Source organism: Lepidochelys olivacea (genome assembly GCF_965140295.1).
Source record: "Lepidochelys olivacea isolate rLepOli2 genome assembly, chromosome: 1".
NCBI classification, from domain to species: Eukaryota; Metazoa; Chordata; order Testudines; family Cheloniidae; genus Lepidochelys; species Lepidochelys olivacea.
The window spans coordinates 137,406,943-137,431,674 of NC_140411.1; the positions used below are offsets into that span (position 1 = coordinate 137,406,943).

A 24,732-nucleotide genomic window follows, 5' to 3' on the forward strand; every position below is an offset into this window, starting at 1 on the left:
AGCAGAAGCCAAAATGGAATGAATATTGTACTTGAGTCAGGAGGCAACTGTGTTGGAAACAGTTTTAGTTGTATTGTAGGTGTGACCTTAAAACACAGGTCCAGTCATGGGGTGAAGGTGATATCGACAACCCCCCCCACACACACACACACTGTGTATTCTTTTTATGATCTCAAACAGCATGCTTGTAGGACTGAAACCTTTCCACCAGCCTCACCGCAGCTTAAGGTCTCTCTCTTTCGGGGGGGATTTGGGAGGGTGATTTTGCCTATATTTGACAGTTCCCCTCTGGAGGCTCGGGGGAGACATTTTTGCACGTGTTGGAGACAGTCACAGGTGAATGGCGTGTGTGTGTGTGATTTTGCTGCCTGTGTGACAGCACAGAAACCGCTGGGGCCACGTTAGCCCTGCAGCTGGCTTCCCCCTACACTGCTCAGGGCCTGGGCTTTGTTATGAAACTGCTTATACGTGGTCTGGCCGCCAAATAAGAACGAGATTTCCCTCCGCTCTCCCGCCACAGCGTCTCCCCTCTCTCGGGGCGGGAGCGGGAAAGTCCGGCGGGGCAGGGAACAGCGCGGGCGGGATTGTGCGTTACAGTCACTCCCGCCGCTGGGGAGGGGGCGCGGCTCAGCTCTCCCCGGGCTCTTGCGCTGCCTTTCCCGCCCGCCCACCGAGCACCGCCCAGCCCCGCGCGCCCACGGCCGCAGCTCCCCCAGCTTGGGGCCCGCCCTGCACGTCAGCGGCAAGATGGCGGCGCCCGGCTCAGCCTGGAGGGGCGGAGGAGTCCCCTGCCCCAACTCGGAGGTAACGGTCGCTGCCCCGCCCCGGGATACCGGGGAGAGACCGCCTGCCCCTCCCCGCCCCCAGTGATAAGGGGGGGGGTCAGACGTCTGGGGAGGGGAAGACCCCTGCGTCCCCCAGTGATAGCGGGAGTTAGATTTAGGGGCACCCTGCAGCCAGGGGCGGGAAACACCGTCTCCCCTAAGCCCGTGTCTGCGCTCTAGATCGGGGGCTCCCCGCCCTGTGGGGGGGAACAGCCAGATTTCAATTGATCTGAGTTCGACTCCTACACCGTTTGTTTTGTGTTAACCTGAACCCTGGAGGTGAAACTCAGCCAAACCCCGCCCCTTGTCACAGGGAGGGAGGGGTTACGGTGTCTCCCACCCCCAGGAGCTGGGTAAGCGGTTTGGGCCCCGCTTCGTACCGAAGTTTTGCAAACTGAATCCACTTCGTATCCAAACCTAGAACCAGGCAGGTTTCACCTCCCTTTGGGTTTTGTTGCTAACGGTCAACACACTCTAGTCTTGGTGGGCTGAAGTGTAGAGTTGACTTCTGTGGTCAGCTGTTTACATTACTAACTCCTCCTCAGTCTAAGGTAATAGCCGCAGACATACACAGTACAGGTTTTTATTTATGATAGGCCCAGTTCACAGATAATTTTCAGTCCTTTTGCACCAGCTATGCTTGAACAATGGCATGCAGATTATCATTATTTATATTGACATGTCACCTAGGCGCCCAAGTCATGGACCAGGACCCTGTTGTGCTAGGGGACTCTGTAGAAACACAGAATAGAAAGACCGTCCCTGCTCCAAAGAGCTTACATTCTAAGCAACAGTATGGTTCCACCAGCAAAGGGGGCCTTCTAGGATGCTCCCATCTGTTTCCCGGCTGCTACAGGGGCCTTGGGAAGCCATGTGCAAACTAGGAGGCTGAGCTACCCTCCTTCCAACAGCCCAAGAATTGAGGAAGCATAAGTTGTCCCAACCTTTCTCTCTGGGCCAGGCTGTGCAGAAGCACAGGAGTGAATTTAAGTTATGGTGCCTAGAATAAGATAGGTGCTTTACAAGTCGAGGATCCTGTTTAGAATATAAACAGATCAGTAGAAAAAAAGATAAAAATGGTATTCAGCAAAAGTAAGTAACTGAGCAAGTAACTATATTCAGCATTTGTCTTGTAGCTCAATGTTAAACTTTGTCTTCTCTCTTTCCATCATGTTAAAGGGATGATAAGGAATTTGGGAAGGGAGAACAAGATGTACTCTGATCATACAGTGATGAGAAGCAGTATATAACCCTCAGATAGAAAGATAAGAGCCTTGTGGGAGAAATGACTTTTAAGGAAAGATTTGAAAGGCATATTTTGGACCATAGTGAGAATATGTCACTTTCTACAGTAACAATCTACTATGGGATTGATTGCCTGAGTAATTTGCATGGTGAGTTTTCTATCTTGTTATCTGACACTGTCTGCACTGGAGTTTACCTTTGTTACAGCCATTGATGGCCAGTCGCTGGTGTAGCTACACTAGTGCAAAAGTTATGTCTGTGCTACAGAAAAAGTTTTGCTGTCAGTGTATGTCAGAGCCGGGGCATGGTTAGCCTGGCCTAGTATCAGGCACAGGCCAAGGGAGCCAGTTACCAGGAATCAGGCTGGGCTGGAACACACAGAGATCAGAATCAAGAGAAACCAGAGGGCAGAAACCAGGAGATAGTTACCAACAGTCAGGCCAAATCAGGATACCAGGAGGTCAGGATTTCTATGAGACTCCACTTCGATGGGGTCTGCGTGAAAGAAGCTTCATTCAGGATTGGTGCCTTATTGGTTTAAAATAGGTAAACCTACAGTATGATATAAACACAATTTGTGGGAAGTTGCAAAATAACTGGAAAATGCAAAATCTAAGATATGGGATGAGACCCTAGAGGCTATAGGCCAACTTTAAACCTGCAGCGTACACCAGGATGACAAAGGCAGGAAGGTTTCAGGGTAGCAGCCCTGTTAGTCTGTATCTGTAAAAAGAAAAGGAGGACTTGTGGCACCTTAGAGACTAACAAATTTATTAGAGCATAAGCTTTCGTGAGCTACAGCTCACTTCATCGGATGCATACAGTGGAAAATATAGTGGGGAGATTTTATATACACAGAGAACATGAAACAATGGGTGTTACCATACACACTGTAACAAGAGTGATCAAGAAAGGTGAGCTATTACCAGCAGGAGAAGGGGAGGGGGGGAACCTTTTGTAGTGATAATCAAGGTGGGCCATTTCCAGCACTTTACAAGAACAGTAGGAGGGGAAATAAACAAGGGGAAATAGTTTTACTTTGTGTAATGACACATCCACTCCCAGTCTTTATTCAAGCCTAAGTTAATTGTATCCAGTTTGCAAATTAATTCCAATTCAGCAGTTTCTCAATGGAGTCTGTTTTTGAATTTTTTTTGTTGAAAAATTGCCACTTTTAGGTCTAATCGAGTGACCAAAGAGATTGAAGTGTTCTCCGACTGGTTTTTGAATGTTATAATTCTTGACGTCTGATTTTTGTCCATGTATTCTTTTACGTAGAGACTGTCCAGTTTGACCAATGTACATGGCAGAGCGGCATTGCTGGCACATGATGACATATATCACATTGGTAGATGCACAGGTGAACGAGGCTCTGATAATGTGGCTGATGTGATTAGTCCCTATGATGGTGCCCCCTGAACAGATATGTGGTCACAGTTGGCAACAGGCTTTGTTACAAGGATAGGTTCCTGGGTTAGTGTTTTTGGTGTGTGGTTCCTGGTGAGTATTTGCTTCAGGTTGGGGGGCTGTCTGTAAGCAAGGACTGGCTTGTCTCCCAAGATCTGTGAGAGTGATGGGTCGTCCTTCAGGTTCAGGCAGGAAGGAATCTGATAGTAGGTAGTGAGGTGGATGAAAGAGAAGTAATGGCGAGAGGAAGTTGGAGGAGAGTTGAGGAATGCTTTGCTGCTGGGGAGAAAACACTGTTGTGGTGAATAGGTGCATTTTTACCAACTCTTACAATTTTATTGTGAGTCTGACAAAATTTTATGATTTTTTTCTTAACGCACCAGCTCTTAGAGTCAGATGATTGAAAGTGGAGATTAGCATGCATTTTTTTTAAAGTAAGTTTCTAGACCATATGGTTGTGGAGAAAAGCTTGAAGGTGTGAGCATTGAAGGATTAAAACCCAGAAGGCAAATACAAAAATTAACTATTAAAAAAATAGTGAGCCTGACTCGTGTTTTTTGAGAGGTTGGGTTTGACAATGCTGTGGATTCTGTTGCACATAAAAAGTGAATCCAGGGAAGTACTAGTCTAAAAACCTATGAATACTCAATGGGTTTGGGAGACATCATTTTGAATTGAAATTGTGCTCAATTCCTTCTATTGAGTAACGCAGTTACAAATTGTGAAGAATCTGATTTCTTCTTGGATGATTTCTGTAGTGTTAAGCAGTTTTGCCATATTGGCTATCTGTCCTAAGTGACTGGCAGTATGAATTTAGTGGTTTTCCTCCATCTAGCATGAATCCATCTATCTGAGCAATTTAGAAAACTAAACTGGATTTAATTAAATTAGTTCATTTATAAACTGCAGCAGTTCCTGTAATTGTATTAGAGTCTCCTGGCATGTTCTTAGAATGAGAGAATTGGATATAGCATCCTCTGGCTATAAGGGAACAGTGAAGCATTGCCAATTCAATATTGTTTTTTTCAGATTTTACAGTAATAAATTGTAGGTCTTTTAAAATGCACTACCTCTGCAAAATGTGAGATGGGGGTTTACTTTTCATATCATGAATGGGGACTAATAAAATAAAAGATTTTCTCACACACCCTAAAATATTTCTTTGGGTAAATAGTTTTGATTGGGTAAATGTACTGTGAGAATTTAAATGGTACAGTGTCAATGGTACCAGCACTTACTATTTGACTGTTACAGAGTTCAGTACTCCAGGTAAGCCCTGCCCTCCGCTATACAAGTTTTGGGGGGAAGGTTCCATAACCCTACCTCTGTGAAAGCAGTAGGGTATGCCTTCTCCATAGTTCAGACACTCCCAATTTAAATTAAAATTATGTTAATTCGCAGGTATCTTTTGTCAAAAGTTGCTTATTGCATACCAAAATACTACTGTCTTGTTCTGACTGGTCTGTTTTTTTTAAATATTGTAAATCAAACATAACTCGCCACCTGTTACTAATTTACAATACTTGAATCTTCTATTAAGATCTGGAATTTTATTAAACTGCTTTCCCCCAACCACCCCATTGGAATTGTGTCCAAAAATAATAGTGCATATTTTGAAAACAAATCCCTTGTGACAAAAGCTTGATCTGTTATGAGCTCCCAGAAGGAAGGAGATTCAACGTTCTTATCCAGTGGTCACAGCTATTACCTGTTACTGATAAGTATTGAAAAGTAGCTGAAAGAGAGAAGGGATATTTTCCTGCCTGTTCCTGTTCAGTTTTGTCATAAAGATATGTAGAAGGTGAAGGGCTGGGGGAGAAGGAACGTGTATGAAGGAATATATCTTCTTACTCTCAAGTAATACAGCATTGCATCAAAACTTGAAAACACCAGGCTAAATAATTCTTAAGACTGACAGAAATATGATTTGGTCATAGATCAGAGATATCATGGAAGTATTTTTCTACCTGAAACAGCTGCAGATTTCAAGAAACTCTAATAAAGTCTATTACTAATGTGTAAATATAATTCCTTAAACTCATTAATGAAATTCCATCTGAACAATGTATAGGACAGTAATAAAATTAATGTAATTATCATGTGATAAAATATAAGCAGAATTGCATACCATCATTTTGCCACCAAAGAAATTGCAAATAAAAAACAAGTGGAAATACTGTCTCAGTTTGTATGTATTAAAAGCTTGTTTTAAAAAAATTAAAAATACATTATAGAATTATCACAAACTGACATGAAGCTAAACAAAGGGGGAAATGCTGTTATGGAGATTAATATTTACAGCCCATGAAAATAGCGAGCTATAAGTTAGTCCTTAATAAAAGGCCAAATCTTTTTTGCCTCACTCAGGTGAATAATCCCATTAAATTCAACAGGACAACTCATATGAGTAAGGCAAGTGAGATTTGGGATACAATATGTAAACCAATAACCATTCTTCAAAGAAACCATCATCGCATATCATGTTGGGAGGGACTCATGCCTCCACCATCAGATCAAGTGGAACTCGTAAACTAATGATAAAATTTATGCAGTGTGAGTGGTTCAGCTCACAGATTCTCTAGTGCTGAGGACTTGATGCCCAGGGTGAAGACCCTGTGAAACTATATCTTTGAAGTAGTAGAATAACAAGCTAAATAACTGCTCCTTACATGTGATCAATTTAATGATAAGAATGTTTGTCCGTGTCTATTAGTACTGTCATTTGCATATACTCTTAAATATTTCAATAACCAGTGTGGTTGTTATAGTTCTAAAAATAAGAAAAAAACAAAGAAGACATCATAATCCTCCAATATGATCATTTCAAATTGTGTAACAGAAAGCTAATCAGTAAAAAGTTTTCAAAGAAAGAAATATTCTTAGTCCTTGCGACATAATATTTTTTCAAATAGAAATAAATGTGACATTTCAGTTGTCTAATGACTAATTTTGGATGCTCTATCAGATTTCTGTAGAAAAGTAATTTCATGTGTGACCCTCAATAATACCATATGAACACATTTCTACGTAATCATATAAAACCTTAGCGTATTTACGCCTGCTAAATATAAAAAAAATGGTGTCAGCTTATAACAAAAAGGAGGCAGTATTACTACTCAAATAACTATTTTAATGGTATTTTCTAATCCCATCAAATATTGTTTCCAAAATAGAAAGGATCACAATCTATTTTAGGGTTTTAGACTGCTGCCTATCACCACAGTATCTTAACACCTTCCATGTAAGATCAATAGAAATAGTGAAGTCATAATGGACTTCCTGGAGTCTCTGGCACTTCTCACTTTTCAGGGTGAAAACTCTGCTTGAGGTAGGGTTTTTGGTTTTGATTTCTTTTAGATTTTGTTGGTAGCAGTGTAGATGTGGGAGTCGCTTTCGTCCGTATCATTTTGAAGGTAGAAAGGGCTGCATAGAGATTTTGCAGTATTTCCTAATGACTTTGGATTCCCTTGATCTCCTCCGGTAGTTTGCTCCATAGCTGTATTCTCTCTGTTTAGAATGCTTTATCTCACAAGGTTTTTCCTGGGCTTTGTGGTCTGCATTGTCCTAGCTGTCATGTTGATTCATAGATCAGAATTTGATCTTTTATGCAGCTGAGTCATAATTAAGGCTACGATTTTGTCACAGAGGTCCTGAGGCAGCGGGCCCTCAAGCTCCTAGCCACCATGGGCAATGGGGGTACCCTGCAGCTCCTGACTGCTGTGGAGGGCTGGGGATCCCCACAGCTTCCCAGCCACCATGGTGGGGCTGGAGGACCCCAGCAGCTTCCCTGCTGCTGCGGCAGGGTAGTGGGACCCCCGCAACTCCATGGCTTCCACGGCGGGTCAGGGGGACACCTGAATCTCCCCACAGGGACAGCGGCAGGGGGATCCCTGCAGCGCCACTGCCGAGGGACGGGGGACCCCTGTCTGCCATGGGGGGGCAGAGGGAGCCCTACAGCTCCTCTCCATCAGAGGAGGGCAGGGAGACCTCAGCAGTTCCCTTTCCGCCGGAGTCCCCAGCTACCACAGAGGGGCAGGGGGACCCTGGCAACTTCCCTGCCACTGCAGCAAGGCAGTGGGACCCCCGCAGCTCCATGGCTGCCACGGCGTGTTGGGGGAAGCCCCGCATCTGTCCACAGTGGCAGCGGCAGGGGGACCCCCACCACTCCCTGCCACTGCTGTGAGGCGGGGGACCCCCTGGGCGCCCTGGGGTGAGCAGAGGGATCCCCATAGCTCCTCCCACCACAGGGAGGCAGGAGGACCACCGCAGTTCCCCTCCATCACAGCGGGGAGCTAAGGTACCCCCGCAGCTCCCCACTGTGGTGGCAGCAGGTGGGTTTCCGCAGTTCCCCATCGTTAGATATATTAAAGTTGGAAGGGCGAAAGCCATCCTAGGGTATACTTAAGGAATTAGCAGATGCAATCTAAGAACTATTAATGATTGTCTCTGAGAACTCTTGGAGGATGGGTGAGGCCCCAGATGACTGGAGAAGAGCAAATATAGTTCCTATCTTTAAAAACAGGATCAAAGAGTACCCAGAGAATTATAGATCAGTCAGCCTAACTTTGATACCTCAGAAGATACTGGAACAAATTATAAAGCAATCAATTTGTAAGCACCTAGAGGATAATAGGGTTATAAGTAAGAACCAACATGAGTTTGTCAAGAACAAATCATACTAAACCAACCTAATTTCCTTTTTTGACAGGATTACCGGCCTCGTGGATTTGGGAGGGGCAGGGAAGCTGTACACATGATATATGTTGATTTTAGTAAGGGTTTTGACATAGTCCCACATGACATTCTCATAAGCAAACTAGGGAAATACTGTCTAGATGAAATTACTATAAGGTGGGTGCACAACTGGTTGAAAGACTCTACTCAGAGAGTAGTTGTCAATGGTTCACTGTCAACTGGGAGGACATATCCAGTGGGGTCCCACCAGGGTCGGTCCTGATACTATTCAATATTTCATTAATGTTTTGAATAATGGAGGATATGCTTAAGGGCTGTTATAAAGAAGATGTAATCAATTGTTCTCCATGTCCACTGAAGGTAGGGCAAGAAGTAATCGGCTTAATCTGCAGCAAGGGAGATTTAGGTATGATATTAATACCCTTATAGTTAGAAAGTTTTTCTTAAGCACTGGAATAGGCTTAAAGGGAGGATGTGAAATTCCCGTCACTGGAAGTTTTAAAAAACAGGTTAGACAAACTCCAGTCTGTCTTGCCACCTAGGTAAATTTGCGTCTGTGATAGAGATCCCTTACGCCAAAAATCACAATAATATTCAGGTTATTCCTAGTCCCAAAGGACCAGTCATTTACCCCAGATCAGTTGTACATCAGATCTCAACCCAAAGACAATGCTTGTAGCCAATCCTATAATACTAACTAAAGATATATTAACTAAGAAAAAGAAATGAGAGAGTTAGTTACAAGGCTAAAGAAGGTAAACACACACGCAAATGAATTACAGTCTTAGGATCCAAAAACTGATAGCTGCTGTATATGCAAGCTCTATGTCCTTTAGGGCTAACCCAGACTAAGTAGCTTGGGGATCCCTTACTTATGCTTAGAAATATTGCCCTCTCTGAACTCCAAGCAGCATAGTGATACGGTTGCTTCTTGTCAGGCATTTTTAATTCCTTTTCCCCAGAGCTCAGTCTTATGGGATGAGTTCACTCACAGGGCCCCTCTTATGGGAGTTATGGGTGGGTGGGAATCAACGAAGTCTTTGTCCTTTGTTTCACAATGGCTCGTTTGGTTTCAGTGAGGGTTTTCTGTGCGCTTAACTAGCACTTTACACTAATTAATGTTTCTTTTCTGTTTGGTGAGTGCATTGTAAACCTCTGTAGTTGTGTATTTTATACTGTAGGCTACAGATATTATAAGTGAGATCAATACATACGGCATCCTGCAAGCATTTCATTAATTCTAAACACTACACACATTCTTATTAACTTCTATTTTGACAGTGCTAACACCACAGGTGAGCCGGGCTGGTTTCCAGCTATGCATTTGTCAGTGTTTAGTGAGTCCTAAGGGCCTTGGTATGAGCCGGCAACTGGTCAGCCATTGTCACAGTCAGGACTTGAGAAACTTATTTGATGCCTACTTGTACCATGGCACTCCTAAACTGCTAGCATTCCTGTCAGCAGGCCATTGTTCTTATCAGCTTTGGGCAAGTAGGTATCTGATTAAATTTGAAGTACCGTAGTCCCTCTCTGGCTGTTGGAAAAGAGAAACATTTTCTCTCTCTGTCGCAGACTCTGGACTGTCTTGAGAATGTTTCTATAGGTCCTCTTCCCCAAGCCTTCTGACTGTTGCACACACAGTCATCTCATCTCCACTATTCTTCCCCTCGCTCATCTTTCTAGATGTTGTGAAGGGTTGTTTTTGCTGTTCTTCCTTCCACCCAGCCTCTGTTTTTATTGGTGGTCCTACCCAGTAAATAGTTTCAGTGCTTTCCCTGATAAAGTTCATAGGTTTTCCAAATAGTAGAGTGACGTTGTCCTTATTTTTGTCAGTTTTGAGCTTCCCAGACAGTTCTGAATAGTAGCAGTGAAGACTGATGTGACACTGACCACTGCATGCACTGCTGCAGCAGGGGCATTGGAGCTGTTTGCCTGCAGACCTAAGAAGGCAGTACTGTATCAGTTTACGCTCTGTTCAGGACTGGAAGGTAACCTTCATAATCATAAGTGCTAGAAGCTACCCTCTCACCACTTAAGGTGTGGCACATTCAGGTTAGAGTGCTCCTCCAGGCCTAAATGTTCTCAGTCCATTAGATCATGCTGCCTCTTTTCTAACAAAAGTTGATATTAAAATGCTGTGCATACAGCATGACTTTCTTTGCTCCAAATTTACTATTGTTTCCCCTGACCTGAAAATAGAATTATAAGTACTTGAATAAATGGATTGAAATGTTGCCTAGTTTCACTGTAGCTTCTATAATGATTACTGCCTTTTTTCCTGAAAGACAGTTTGTTTGTTGGTCTTTTTAACTGTACTTAAAATTTCAAAACAGACAATCAACAGCAAAGAATGGATTCTGCTACCTTTCTTCTTTTACATGCAGCAGAATAATGTCAATGTTACAAAATTATGCTAAATCAAGCCGTGCATCCTCTGTACACTTTAGGGACTATGATTTTGCTTGGCTCATCTGTTGCTTGGACTTTTGAAAAACTGACCCTTTAAGGTAGAGACCCACAAAAGGAAAAAAGCAGTAATCTTGTGTGCTGGTACAGTTATAATAATCCAGAGTGAGTTTTCTATGTCATAGAATCCACCCATAGTAAATATCAGTTTACACTTAAGGGAAAAAAAAATCAAGATGTCATGGATTTGTTGTACTACAGCCCCCTCTGGTGGTAAAAAAATTAAATCCTGCATTTTAAAATTGCTGAGCGCATTCTGTAAAGCAGTGGTTCTCAACCAGGGTTACGCGTACCACAGGGACATGCAGAGGTCTTTCAAGAGGTACATCAACTCCTCTAGATATTTGCCTAGTTTTACAACAGGCTATGTAAAAAGCACTAGCGAAATCAGTACAAACTAAAATTTCATAGAGACAGTGACTTGTTTATATTGCTCTTTATATTATACACTGAAATGTAAGTACAATGTTTATATTCCAGTTGATTTATTTTATAATTATATAGTAAAAATGAGAAAGTACGCAGTTTTTTCAGTAATAGTTTGCGGTGACACTTTTGTATTTTTATGTCTGATTTTGTAAGCAAGTAGTTTTTAAGTGAGGTGAAACATTGGGTACTCGAGACAAATCAGACTCCTGAAAGGGGTACAGTAGTCTGGAAACGTTGAGAGCTACTGCTGTAAAGCATTGTCTTATCACTTCAAACACTTGCGATTTTTCTTCTGCTTCTTTCCTGTTCTGCCTCTGTTCCCAAACGTTCTGTTTTTTCCCCCAACCGTTTACTTAGAGCCGTGTATTGTGACGTGGCTAGGACACTGGGCTGTGGATCAAAAGATCATGATTCTCTTCCTGGTTTTGTCACTGACCAGTTATGTAACAATGGGCAAGTCACCTCACCTCTCTGTTCCTGAAAATGGGGATAATGATACCTACCTTTGTAAAATTGAGTTCTATGGTTGAATTAAGAGTTATTTATTATTAGTGGATAGGGTGACCCAATAGCAAGAGTGAAAAATCAGGATGGGATGGGGGGGAAAAGGCACCTATATAAGAAAAATCCCCAAATATTGAGGCTGTCCTTATAAAATCTGGACCTCTGGTCACCCTATTAATGGAAGATAGTGACAAAATACTGTCGTGCTTAGCCTCTGGTCTGGAGAGAGTAAGTATGGGATAATTTGCCACTAACTGGGCCACATACTAACTTGTGCCCATGGTAACAGAATGAAGCAAACTAGGGTCCACCTGGTAGAGGAGAGTAGGGTCAAAGCTACTGCTTTACACCATGTTTTCTCTCTCTCCACACAACACAACTATTGGAGCTCCATCACTCTGGGGAGTGGAGCTTTGAGTGGGAAGGAACTCTGTGGCATGCTCTTCTTGAGTCCTGAGTGGATTTTCGATAGAAAATATACCCCAAAATTACTGTTAGTTTGAACCCACAATGATACACATACTCTAAGGAGGTGGGTTTTTTTGCATGTAAGGGTGGGATTATATTGCAGCATAGCTGCTTTGGGAGCAGCACAGGACCCTGGGCATCCATACTGGTGACCCTAGACCAGTGGTCTCCAACCTTTTTATGCCCAAGATCACTTTTTTTGAATTTAAGGGCAACCCAGGAGCTGCCCCATCCCTTCCCCAAAGCCCCACCCCACTCACTCCATCCCCCCCCCTCGCCATCACTTGCTCTCCCCCACCCTCACTCACGTTCACCAGGGCAGGGTAGAGGGTTGGGGTTCAGAAGGGGGTGCGGGCTCTGGGCTGGGGCCGAGGGGTTGACAGTGTGGGAGGTGGCTCTGGGCTGAGCCTGGAGCAGAGGGTTGGGGTGCAGGAATGGGTGAGGGGTGCAAGCTCTGGGAGGGAGTTTGGGTGCAGGAGCGGGCTCTGGGCTGGGGCAGAGTGTTGGGGTGCAGGAGAGGGTGTGGGTGCTGGCTCTGGGAGGGGGCTCAGGGCTGGTTTAGGGTGCTGGCTCTGGGCGGGGGCTCAGGGCTGGGGCTTGGGGTGCAGGAGAGGGTTCAGGGTGCTGGCTCTCAGAGGGGTCTCAGGGCTGGGGGTTGGGGTGCAGGAGGAGGTTCAGGATGCAGGAGGGGGTATGGGGCGCTGGCTCCGGGAGGGGGCTCAGGGCTGGTTTAGGGTGCTGGCTCTGGGAGGGGGCTCAGGGCTGGGGGTTGGGGTGCAGGAAGGGGTTATGGGGTGCTGGCTCTGGGAGAGGGCTCAGGGCTGGGGGTTGTGGTGCAGCCTCTTGCCGGGCAGCACTTACCTTCAGCAGCTCCCGGTTGGCGGTGCAGAATGGCTGCCACTAAAGCAGGTTCCCTGCCTACTTGGCCCCACGCCACTCCTGGAAAGCACCCCTGCAGCCCCTGGGCAGGGGTTGGGCGACACGTGGCTCCGCATGCTGCCCCTTTCTGCAAGCACCGCCCCCGCAGCTCCCCTAGGCCACAGCTCCCCATTCCTGGCCAGTGGGAGCTGTGGGGGTGGTGCTTACAGACAGGAGCAGCGTGTGGAGGGAGACCCCTAATCGCTGCCCGCTGGGCCACGTTGGCTGCTTCCGGGACCGGCGTAGGGCCGGGGCAGGTAGGGAGCCTGTTTTAGTGGTAGCCTCACTGCGCAGCCGGAGATCACGATTGACTGGGAGTTCTCCTATCTGTTCTTTTGAAGAACAACTCTACCTCCCACCCCTCCAAATACACAAAAATAACCTTTTGGGATGAAACCTCCAGTAAAAACTTGTAGAGTTTTATAGCTACCGTCAGTGTGTCTTACATTGGTTAGCACACAGATTTCTGTTTGCTATTGTGTGAGCTGGGACAAAGGATTTGATGTGATAACTCTCTTTCATCCGTCCCAGAGTTTGAACTCCAGAGTCCTGGCCTGGTTTATAGAGCAGTAATTGTGCGGGTGCCGCTCATGTTCTTTTCACATTGCCTTTTATTTTAATAAAACAGTGACTCAAAAATTAGAGTAAGATTTTTGTATTTTATATGTGTACTTTTAATCCAGAAGGATCCTAAAGCCCTTCACAAACTAAATACAGCAGTGCTGAAATGCTTCCAACTCTCGGACAGAGAGCAGCAGACATGCACATCTGTGCATGCTAATGAGAATGTGGTCAAAATACTACAGTAAACCCCAAATGTTTTTAAAAGTTCTGTGGACCCCTAATGACTTTGAACAACACACCCATTTTTAAGTTTTTATATGAAAAAAATACACAGTTCTTCTGGAACAGCTCAAGGTTTCATGGTCTTCCTCACTCTTGATCTTTTCTTTGTGCTGGGATGGAAGATAGGGCATTTGGAAATGTACCCACATCACAGACCACTCATTCCTCCTATGATCCAAGGTGGGGGTGCTCTTCTTTTGAGTGGGAACTGGTTTAGACATTCACTCCTGGAGGCCAGCATAACCACTGTTTCCAGAAAGTTCTGAGGGAATATACTGTTTTTTCATCAGCTAACTCTGTTGATGTGAGGATCAGACTTTATCCTATCTTCTGTCCTCATTAGTGATAAAATAGTGCCTAGGCTTTCTCTTCCCCATCTTTGTTCTCACAGGTTACCGTGGTTTACAGATGACCTATAACAACCAAAGTGAAAGTGAACTTTTGAATTCATTCCACCTTGTTGGTCTGAAACACCAGTTTTGTTGACCTTCAGGACATACTGTAGGGTCCCTCTCTTTTTCTGAGTGGAAGGGACACAATAAGGCTGGTATTGTGCATGGTGGAGCATTTTGGGGTTATTGTTTTGATATCTCCCATTGATTTTCCGATTTTGGGGGAGCTTCCGGTCTTTTAAAAATATTTTGTCATAAATGCCTATAGTGGTAGGATATTACTGTTTACTTACAGATGTAATTTAAAACATTGTTTAATTCTGAGTGATGAACATTTTAAAATTTACCAAAACTCAGTGTACAGCATGTTAAACCAGAAACAGTTGGCCCTTAACAACATTAGTTTCATTGGCAAACCAGACATATTGGTATAAGAAATTAACAATCAAAATGACTAAAGGTGTCTTTCCTCTGTGTGTGTGTGTGTGAGAGAGAGAGATACACGGATTGTTCTTTGTCATTTACACAAAGTGGCTGTTTTCATTTGAGGGATTTTTTGCTGGAATATCTCTAGGTCCCTACCAAATTCCCGGCCATGAAAAACACATCACGGACCATGAAATCTGGTCTTTTGTATGTTTTTACCCTATACTATACAGATTTAATTGGGGAGACCACCATTTCTGAAGCTGGAGGTCCTGACCCAAAAGAGAGTTTCACGGGGTGTGTGTGTGTCCACAAAATTATTTTAGGGAGGTCGTGGTATTGCCACCCTTACTTCTGTGCTGTCTTCAGAGTTGGGCAACCAGAGAGCGGTGGCTGTTGGCCAGGTGCCCAGCTCTGAATGCAGTGCCCCACCAGCAGCAGCACAGAAGTAAGGGTGGCGACACCATCCCATGCCATCCTTTCTTCTGCGCTGCTGCTGGTGGCAGCTCTGCCTTCAGAGCTGGGCTCCTGGCCAGCAGCCACCGCTCTTCTGCTACCCAGTTCTGAAGTCAGCACAACAACCACCAGCAGTGCAGAAGTGAGGGTAGCGGTACCACAATGCCCCTACAATAACCTTGTGACCCCTCACACACCTCCGTTTTGGTTCACGATCCGAACAATTACAGATTTAAATAGCTGAAATCATGAAATTTATGATTTTTAAAATTCTGTGACAGTGAAATTGACGGAAAAGGACCATGAATTTGGTAGGGCCCTAAATATATCTTAATAACTTGATTAAGAGCCCAGATAAATTGTTTGCTGATGATGACAGAGCACCTTCAGACATTAATTTTTCTGAGGCCATCATAGGGTCTATTAATAGCTTTGTACACATATTTTGATAACTGCTTTAACTGTTCTGGTTTTTCTTATCTAACTTTGCTCATAGATCCTGTGTGAACTGCTCCGTATGGAATCTTTACTATTCATTGAATGCATACATCAACCTCTGAGGAAAGATTTCCTGTAAACACATCTATTTTGTTTTACATGTAAGTAGTCTATCTCTTGAGCTGTAAATTTTCTAAGATTATAATAAATGCTCATTTAGTTGTTCAACACATTTCTTTTACTTCTAATCCATATTATATTTAATCTTTTGCTATGGCATATTGATTCATACATAGGCTGTATGTGTTGTTTAAAGCATGTATGTTTTTAGTCATTTAGAGCCAAGTCCTGGAAAAGTTAATGCATGCCTGGGAGATTCAGAAAACTCGTAAGTAACTTAACCACTTCATGTGTGCATGTGCGTGTAAAAGGTATGGATATAGAATTTACATGTGGCATGGAACAGTGCACACACATTTGTAACCATTGTAAAAGGGCTGGAAAAGGTCTTGTTTGGAGGTGAGGGTGTTAGCCAAACCAGTGTCTTATCCTGAAGTGCAGTATAATACATATTGGATGAGCACATGACACTGTAGCTAATTTCACCCTGTGTCTCATGACCAACCATAACAGCCAGCAGATTTTCTTCCTCTTTCAACACCAACTACTTGATCTTTGTAAGACAGGAAACTAATCAAGTGCAGTGCTGAGTTTATACATCTGCTCTCTCATTGTGTAACTTTTAGTTACGTAATCTAGTACTTGCTGGATTGGATCTGTATTTGTCGTTATTAAGGATGTAGGATACTTTTGGAAATGAATAGTGTTATTTTTTCCATCACTTTAGTTTTTTAGAATTAAACAAACCTTCTCATTGTACTAGACTGTGTGTATTTCTAAACTAAACAATGAGACTGAGGATGTTGTTATGCATACAATTCAACTGATGTAACTGAAAAATGTATCCTGTCAGTCTCTCTTCTTTCTAAATATTTTAAAACTATACTTAAGTAGCATTTTTCATTTTTAATACCAATCATCCAAGATTTACAAAGCTCTTTATACCTATTCATGCTTGACATTTTGGAGGCACGTTAGGATGCCAGTAGAGGGTGTCAGTCAGCTTCGAAGAAGGTCAGGCTGGGCTGTGGTTCACACTTAGGGAAACATGGCAGACCCTGTAATAAATAATTGATATTAATTTCACTGTAGGTATTGATGTTGTCTGCAAATTCAAAAAGATAACACTGCATTGCTTTCCATTCAGTTCAATTTGGAAGATTTACATTCAGTTCACATGCAGAAAGTTTATCTTTGCATCCATAATGTACTGAAACATTTAGTTTAGTGAAATCTTAAATTCTGCACAAATAGATAGCTTAAATAGGCTTCTTCCTTCCTTCCTTCCTGTTCCCTGTGGGATGATCGTGTGGACTTTTAAAACTTTATATACAGTAAACATCCCCCTTGTGCTATCTCCTCTCTAACTTCTGTCTGTAACTACTCCTCTGTGGATGTATATTCTGGATGTGTACCAACAGTTTTCCCTGACTTTGAAAATGTCATGAGTTAAGATCACAAGAGCCTTGAAAGTGGATTCAGTCTGTCATGCTGAGCAGATTTTCAAAGTCAAAACATGGGACAGGCAGTCTGGGAATATTTATGGATTGTTTTTGGAGGCAGTCAGGGAGGTGTGAAGCAAGGGTTTTGGCAGCTGGGGAATAAAGGGCAAAAAAGTCTGCCCACTCTACCTCTTCCTCATATTTTCTATGCTCTTGTTTTCTATTTTTCTCTTTCCTCACTTTTCCTGTGGTCATTTCGCCTCTCTTTCAGCATCCTTCAGTTGTCTCCCCTTTGACCTTCCCCTCACTCTCTCTACCATAATTATTCATTTTAAGTATTATTATTTGTATTACTGTAGCACCTAGAAGCCTTAGTCATGGACTAAGACTGCATTGTGTTAGGCTCTCTGCAAAGACAGAACAAAAAATGGTCCCTGCCCCAAAGAGCTTACAATCTAAGTATAAGACAAGAGAGAACAAATAGATACAGACAAACAGGGGAGGACAAGGAAGCAATGAGACAGTATTGGTCAGCGTGTAGGGCTGCTGGTGCGCTGAGGCACCTGCCTATCTCCCTTTTATTCTTAGTCCTTTTAGTCTACCACAGCTCCAGAGACTCTACCTTAATCCTCTGCTCATCTGTGGTGCAAGGAAGCTAGTCAGTTGCATGAATCATATTAGGCAAGCTTGGTAATTACCTGCATATGGCTGCGCAGATCATGTGAGCTGCTTGTCAGCTCATCATTCAGTGCACTGCCAGGCTTCTGCTTGGCACCTTCATGACTAAGGCAAAGCAGGGTGACACATGTGACAGGTCTGGTGAAGATGTATTCCTTAATATGTGAGCACTTAGCCAACCTGTTATCAGTCTCACCTTCTCAGCTGGCTGATTTCTTTAGCTGGTCAGAGTCAGAAGGGATATACAAAAACTGTGACAAAACACTATTTCTGGTTTTAAAAAAAAATTGACTGGGACAAACCCTGAAAACAGTGACACAATCACACTGGTTTACAAGGCCAAGAATTCACTTTAGTGAATACTTCATCCAGTCTTAATTTATGCTTATCAAAGTGAGATAACGGTAAAGTATTAGGACTGCTGGTCTTTTGTACAAATTTGTATATTGTTCCTGTCCTGAGGGCTTTGATTTTTGTCATGGGCATAATGAGACCGGCATAAGAGAAATCTAAAAACAGTCAAATGACAAGAATCTACATCCCGAATGCCCTTTACTTTTTCATTAGGCCACATAACAGTGCATATGCTGTGAAAACATTATTTGTATAGCACAGTTAGTGTGCCAGGTACTTTATGAAAAATACACAAAGAGGCCTTTGCCCTAAAGAGCTTGCAAAAAGTACAGATAAACAATTTCTAACATAAGAATTGCTATTCTGAAACCTACTTTACCGTTGTAAATAAATAAAATATTTACTTGCTATGGGATGTAGAATGTTGGAACTAGTAGGGGAAAGGGCAGAGGAGATGACCTCCGTGGGAGTTTACTGATCTGGTCCCACTTCTCTCTATTAGCCTCCCAGGATTTAACTTAGCAGCTCCCAATTCAATTTGTTCATCTGTGTACTATAACAGTTACCCAAAAAACCCCAAATGTCAAAAATAGAGTGTGTGTATGTATGTATATATATTAACACATGTAATTAACACATTTTAAAAATGAAAATTGTTGGAGCCACAACAACGGCCTGAAAAATATATTCTGAATTGTATATTGGATTTATTCATTTTTCCCTGGACAAATGTGATTTGGTCACACAGTGCACATATGTTAGTCATATGATTTTATCTTCCTGACATGGTCAAGGCCTAAGAGAAGCTTAATATGAAGAAGCAATCAATGCGTGTTTCAGTTTTCTGCTGCAAAACACTTTAAATATAAGCACTGAAAGCTAGTTTCATATGGGGAGAATGTGAATGCACAGGTTTCCTAAAGCCTTTGTACATTTTATGGTTTCTCCTGGATATGCATATGTAATCCCCATTTATGTCAATAACATTTAGACATCCACTGACAGAAAAATGGGCTCCTGGGTTTTTTGTTTTGTTCTAGGGGGGTGAGATGCAGAAGCTGATTTGTTATAATTAAAGCTACCTGTAATGGCAAACAGAAATGGGGAAATAATGGCTTTGTCATGGTAAACAAATGCAATAAATAAAAAGGCAACATTCTGGCACTATTTAATTAAGTGTTTTGTTATGATAAATTCTGTGAAAGATGATATCTTTTATTTTACAATGAAAAATGTTAAAGCCAGATAAAAGATTTTATATTAGATATTAAGACACCCAAACATTTGGGAATTTATTAAGCCAAATTTGTAAACGTTCATGGAAGACTCACGCTAAGAAAAGGGAAAGGAGTACTTGTGGCACCTTAGAGACTAACCAATTTATTTGAGCATGAGCTTTCGTGAGCTACAGCTCACTTCATCGGATGCATACCGTGGAAACTACAGCAGACTTTATATATACACAGAGAATATGAAACAATACCTCCTCCCACCCCACTGTCCTGCTGGTAATAGCTTATCTAAAGTGATCATCAGGTGGGCCATTTCCAGCACAAATCCAGGTTTTCTCACCCTCCACCCCCCCCCCCCCCCACACAAATTCACTCTCCTGCTGGTGATAGCCCATCCAAAGTGACAACTCTTTACACAATGTGCATGATAATCAAGTTGGGCTATTTCCTGCACAAATCCAGGTTCTCTCACATCCCCCCCCCCCCCCATACACACACAAACTCACTCTCCTGCTGGTAATAGCTCATCCAAACTGACCACTCTCCAAGTTTAAATCCAAGTTAAACCAGAACATCGGGGGGGGGGGTAGGAAAAAACAAGAGGAAACAGGCTACCTTGCATAATGACTTAGCCACTCCCAGTCTCTATTTAAGCCTAAATTAATAGTATCCAATTTGCAAATGAATTCCAATTCAGCAGTTTCTCGCTGGAGTCTGGATTTGAAGTTTTTTTGTTTTAAGATAGCGACCTTCATGTCTGTGATTGTGTGACCAGAGAGATTGAAGTGTTCTCCGACTGGTTTATGAATGTTATAATTCTTGACATCTGATTTGTGTCCATTTATTCTTTTACGTAGAGACTGTCCAGTTTGACCAATGTACATGGCAGAGGGGCATTGCTGGCACATGATGGCATATATCACATTGGTGGATGTGCAGGTGAACGAACAAAGTCACAAAGTTCAGCCACCCGGTTAGCCGTGACATTATCGGGGATAGTGTTCTTGACGGCTTGTAGTCCATCTTTGTGTGGAATGTTGGTGTAGAGGGCTTCTACATCCATAGTGGCCAGGATGGTGTTATCAGGAAGATCACCGATGGATTGAAGTTTGCTCAGGAAGTCAGTGGTGTCTCGAAGGTAGCTGGGAGTGCTGGTAGCGTAGGGCCTGAGAAGGGAGTCTACATAGCCAGACAATCCTGCTGTCAGGGTGCCAATGCCTGAGATGATGGGGCGCCCAGGATTTCCAGGTTTATGGATCTTGGGTAGTAGATAGACGGCTAACCTGGTGGCTGAACTTTGTGACTTTGTCCTTACCCATAACTATTTCACATTTGGGGACAATGTATACCTTCAGATCAGCGGCACTGCTATGGGTACCCGCATGGCCCCACAGTATGCCAACATTTTTATGGCTGATTTAGAACAACGCTTCCTCAGCTCTCGTCCCCTAAAGCCCCTACTCTACTTGCGCTATATTGATGACATCTTCATCATCTGGACCCATGGAAAAGAAGCCCTTGAGGAATTCCACCATGATTTCAACAATTTCCATCCCACCACCAACCTCAGCCTGGTCCAGTCCACACAAGAGATCCACTTCCTGGACACTACAGTGCTAATAAACAATGGTCACATAAACACCACCCTATACCGGAAACCTACTGACCGCTATTCCTACCTGCATGCCTCCAGCTTTCACCCTGAACACACCACACGATCCATCGTCTACAGCCAAGCTCTGCGATACAACCGCATTTGCTCCAACCCCTCAGACAGAGACAAACACCTACAAGATCTCTGTCAAGCTTTCTTACAACTACAATACCCACCTGCAGAAGTAAAGAAACAGATTGATAGAGCCAGAAGAGTTCCCAGAAAGTTACCTACTACAGGACAGGCCTAACAAAGAAAATAACAGAACGCCACTAGCCGTCACCTTCAGCCCCCAACTAAAACCCCTCCAACGCATTATTAAGGATCTACAACCTATCCTAAAGGATGACCCAACACTCTCACAAATCTTGGGAGACAGGCCAGTCCTTGCCTACAGACAGCCCCGCAACCTGAAGCAAATACTCACCAACAACCACATACCACACAACAGAACCACTAACCCAGGAACGTATCCTTGCAACAAAGCCCGTTGCCAATTGTGCCCACATATCTATTCAGGGGACACCATCACAGGGCCTAATAACATCAGCCACACTATCAGAGGCTCGTTCACCTGCACATCCACCAATGTGATATATGCCATCATGTGCCAGCAATGCCCCTCTGCCATGTACATTGGTCAAACTGGACAGTCTCTACGTAAAAGAATAAATGGACACAAATCAGATGTCAAGAATTATAACATGCATAAACCAGTCGGAGAACACTTCAATCTCTCTGGTCACACAATCACAGACATGAAGGTTGCTATCTTAAAACAAAAAAACTTCAAATCCAGACTCCAGCGAGAAACTGCTGAATTGGAATTCATTTGCAAATTGGATACTATTAATTTAGGCTTAAATAGAGACTGGGAGTGGCTAAGTCATTATGCAAGGTAGCCTGTTTCCTCTTGTTTTTTCCTTACCCCCCCCCCCAGATGTTCTGGTTTAACTTGGATTTAAACTTGGAGAGTGGTCAGTTTGGATGAGCTATTACCAGCAGGAGAGTGAATTTGTGGGGGGGGGGGGGTGAGAAAACCTGGATTTGTGCTGGAAATGGCCCACCTGATGATCACTTTAGATAAGCTATTACCAGCAGGACAGTGGGGTGGGAGGAGGTATTGTTCCATATTCTCTGTGTATATATAAAGTCTGCTGTAGTTTCCACGGTATGCATCCGATGAAGTGAGCTGTAGCTCACGAAAGCTCATGCTCAAATAAATTGGTTAGTCTCTAAGGTGCCACAAGTACTCCTTTTCTTTTTGCAAATACAGACTAACACGACTGTTACTCTGAAACCTGCTAAGAAAAGGGCTGGCTGTGGTGACAAAGATTGATTTTAAAAAAATATTAAGCCACAAAGCAAAATCTTTTAAGATGGTTGTTAACTTTTGGATGCCCACCTTCCTTGTTTGTCTAGATGTGCTGACGATCTGTAGCTTCCATTAAGTTCAGTTGGAACTGAGTGCTCAGCAGTTATGAAAAACAGGTTCAAGAGGTCTCAAGTGAGGAACCCAAAAGTTGAGGCATGCAGAATCAGTGACCAAACATATAAACTTGATAATAATACACCAATTCTCTGAAGACCGCATTGACTTTCTGTTTGCTTCTTGGTGAAATTCAAGTGGTTGACATTGATATATAAAGCCCTAAATAGTTTGTGTCCTGGCAGTATGAGAAAAAAGAGTCTTTTTGTGTCGTTGTAACAGTTTTGCTCAGCCGGAGTGCTCTAACAGTCTCTAAATTTTAAACATCAGAGGACTTGTGGCTGGGCATTCTTAGTAGTGAACACTGAACTTTGGACCTTGTTTTTCCCAATTGACTAATAGAACCAGAGTCTGTTAATATTTAGGATATAGTGCAAAGCCACTCTGTTGTCTCAAAACTTTGACTGAGCATGTAACTGGCTACATATTTAGCTTATTTTAGTATCTTCGTCTATAGTGTACATTCAAATAAGGACATGTGTGGTGTAAGTGAGGTTTTTTGCACATTTAAGAATAAAATAAATTGTACAATAACAAAGCTTATGAAAGTTTGCAGAACATTAATAATAATAGCTTTCTCTATGGTCATGAAGATGATATCATATATTTTTATTACTTTTCTTTCAGGTTTAAAAATGTCTGATAAAAAAATAATTATGAACAGAGCCCATTATATTGAGAAGCTACTGTCTGAAAACAATTTCCAAGATATTGGAAATCACCTTACAGAACTTGAAGCTGTTGATATGACTATAGAATATCTTCAGGAGACTGATGTTGCCAAAGCTGTGTACAGAGTCTTCCAGAACTGTCCTGCAATAACATTGAAAAAGAAAGCAAAGCATTTATTATCAAAGTGGAAGACGCTTTACAAGAATAACTATCTTTCATCGGTACAAGGTAAAAAGTCAGTTTCTCAGAGTGTGAAAGAGCACAATGAATATTTCAGTGCGGTTCCACAAGAACAAACTGAGTTTTCTGGAGAATTGAATCAGCATGAAATGTTAGATGCTGCTGGTTCTAACAGTTTGCTGACATCACAAAACGTTTCAAAAGATGAAGTGTATAATAAGCCAAAAAGCAGTGTGAATCAACTGGGTCTTTTAGAAGAGCAGCACACCGATAATGAAAACACTAAACCTGCTGGCAGTGAAACAAGCCCACAGCAAGGACATATGAAGCCCATGAGGTTGAAATGCACAGAACTTATTTATAAAGCCTTGACTGATTCTGCCACAAGCAAAGAGGAAGCCAATAAGTGGCAAGAATTATCCAAAGAAATTGAAGAGCATATTTTTGCTCTTCATGCTAGAAATGACAAAAAGTACAAAAATTGTATCAGAAGCAAAGTCTCTAACTTGAAGAATCCTAAAAATTCCCACTTAAAACATAGCCTATTTTCAGGGACTATGAGTCCAAAGACTTTTGCTGATATGACCGTGATGGAAATGGCCAATGATGAACTGAAACAACTCAGAGCTTTGTACACAGAATCATCTGTTCAGGAACATCAGCTTCCCCAAGTTATTGATGGCACACAGACAAACAAAATAAAATGTAGGCGCTGTGAAAAATTTGATTGCACTGTCACTATGATTGCCAGGGGAACTCTCTTCCTGCCTAGTTGGGTGCGAAATGCAAATCCAGATGAACAAATGATGACTTACGTTATTTGTAATGAATGTGGAGAGCAGTGGTACCACAGCAGATGGGTTTGTTTGTGATTATTAACCCTTTAATGAATATCACTTAAAAGTGAAAAACATAAAATAGATATCAGAAAAAAGTGTTGGGATTATTTTTGTATTTGTCTTAGATGTTTATAAATCAGTGCTATTGTGCAGACACAGCAAATAAGTTGTAGGATAATAGCTAAATGATAGTGGTCATAAAATCATTTTGGAGGTTGTATTGAAATGATTTGTCTTAAATTTTATTTGCTGTAAGTGTGTAAAATGTGCATTGTGTTGTAATATAATTTAGTGGGAAACATTTGCGTGCTTGTTACAAAGATTGCTTGGTATTTCGAAACAGTTAAGGACTTAATTTTCAAACGTATTGAACACTGTAGTTCTTATTGTCTTCAGTGAGATTTGTAGATGCTCAGCATTTATGAAAATCAGGCCATTAGTACAGTTTAAGCAAGTTAATGGCAATACTGTAATGAACACCTTTTTTCCAGGATGATCATTGAAGACTGTCCAACACAGACCTGCTCTGTAATTAAATGAGAAATTCACTTGCAAAAA

The 24,732-nt window shown here is 42.5% G+C and overlaps 1 protein-coding gene across 2 annotated transcripts; it reads left to right on the plus strand.

Moving 5' to 3' along the window:
- The first annotated feature begins 677 nt into the window (after nt 1-677).
- On the plus strand, nt 678-24,732 carry TCEANC (transcription elongation factor A N-terminal and central domain containing). Of its 2 annotated transcripts, XM_084613312.1 has the most exons (4): nt 678-804; nt 15,573-15,675; nt 15,846-15,902; nt 23,111-24,732. In XM_084613312.1, the coding sequence occupies exons 3-4, from the start codon at nt 15,875-15,877 to the stop codon at nt 24,205-24,207; spliced, it is 1,125 nt and encodes a 374-aa protein (XP_084469438.1). In that variant the 5' UTR covers nt 678-804; nt 15,573-15,675; nt 15,846-15,874; the 3' UTR covers nt 24,208-24,732. The 2 variants fall into 2 exon arrangements, with proteins under 2 accessions (XP_084469438.1, XP_084469439.1); XM_084613313.1 differs by lacking the exon at nt 15,846-15,902.

Coding starts and splice junctions, on each gene's coding strand:
- TCEANC (XM_084613312.1), top strand. CDS start 15,875: ATGCATGCCTGGGAGATTCAGAAAACTC. Junction 15,903..23,110: donor CTGGGAGATTCAGAAAACTC/GTAAGTAACTTA, acceptor CTTTTCTTTCAG/GTTTAAAAATGTCTGATAAA.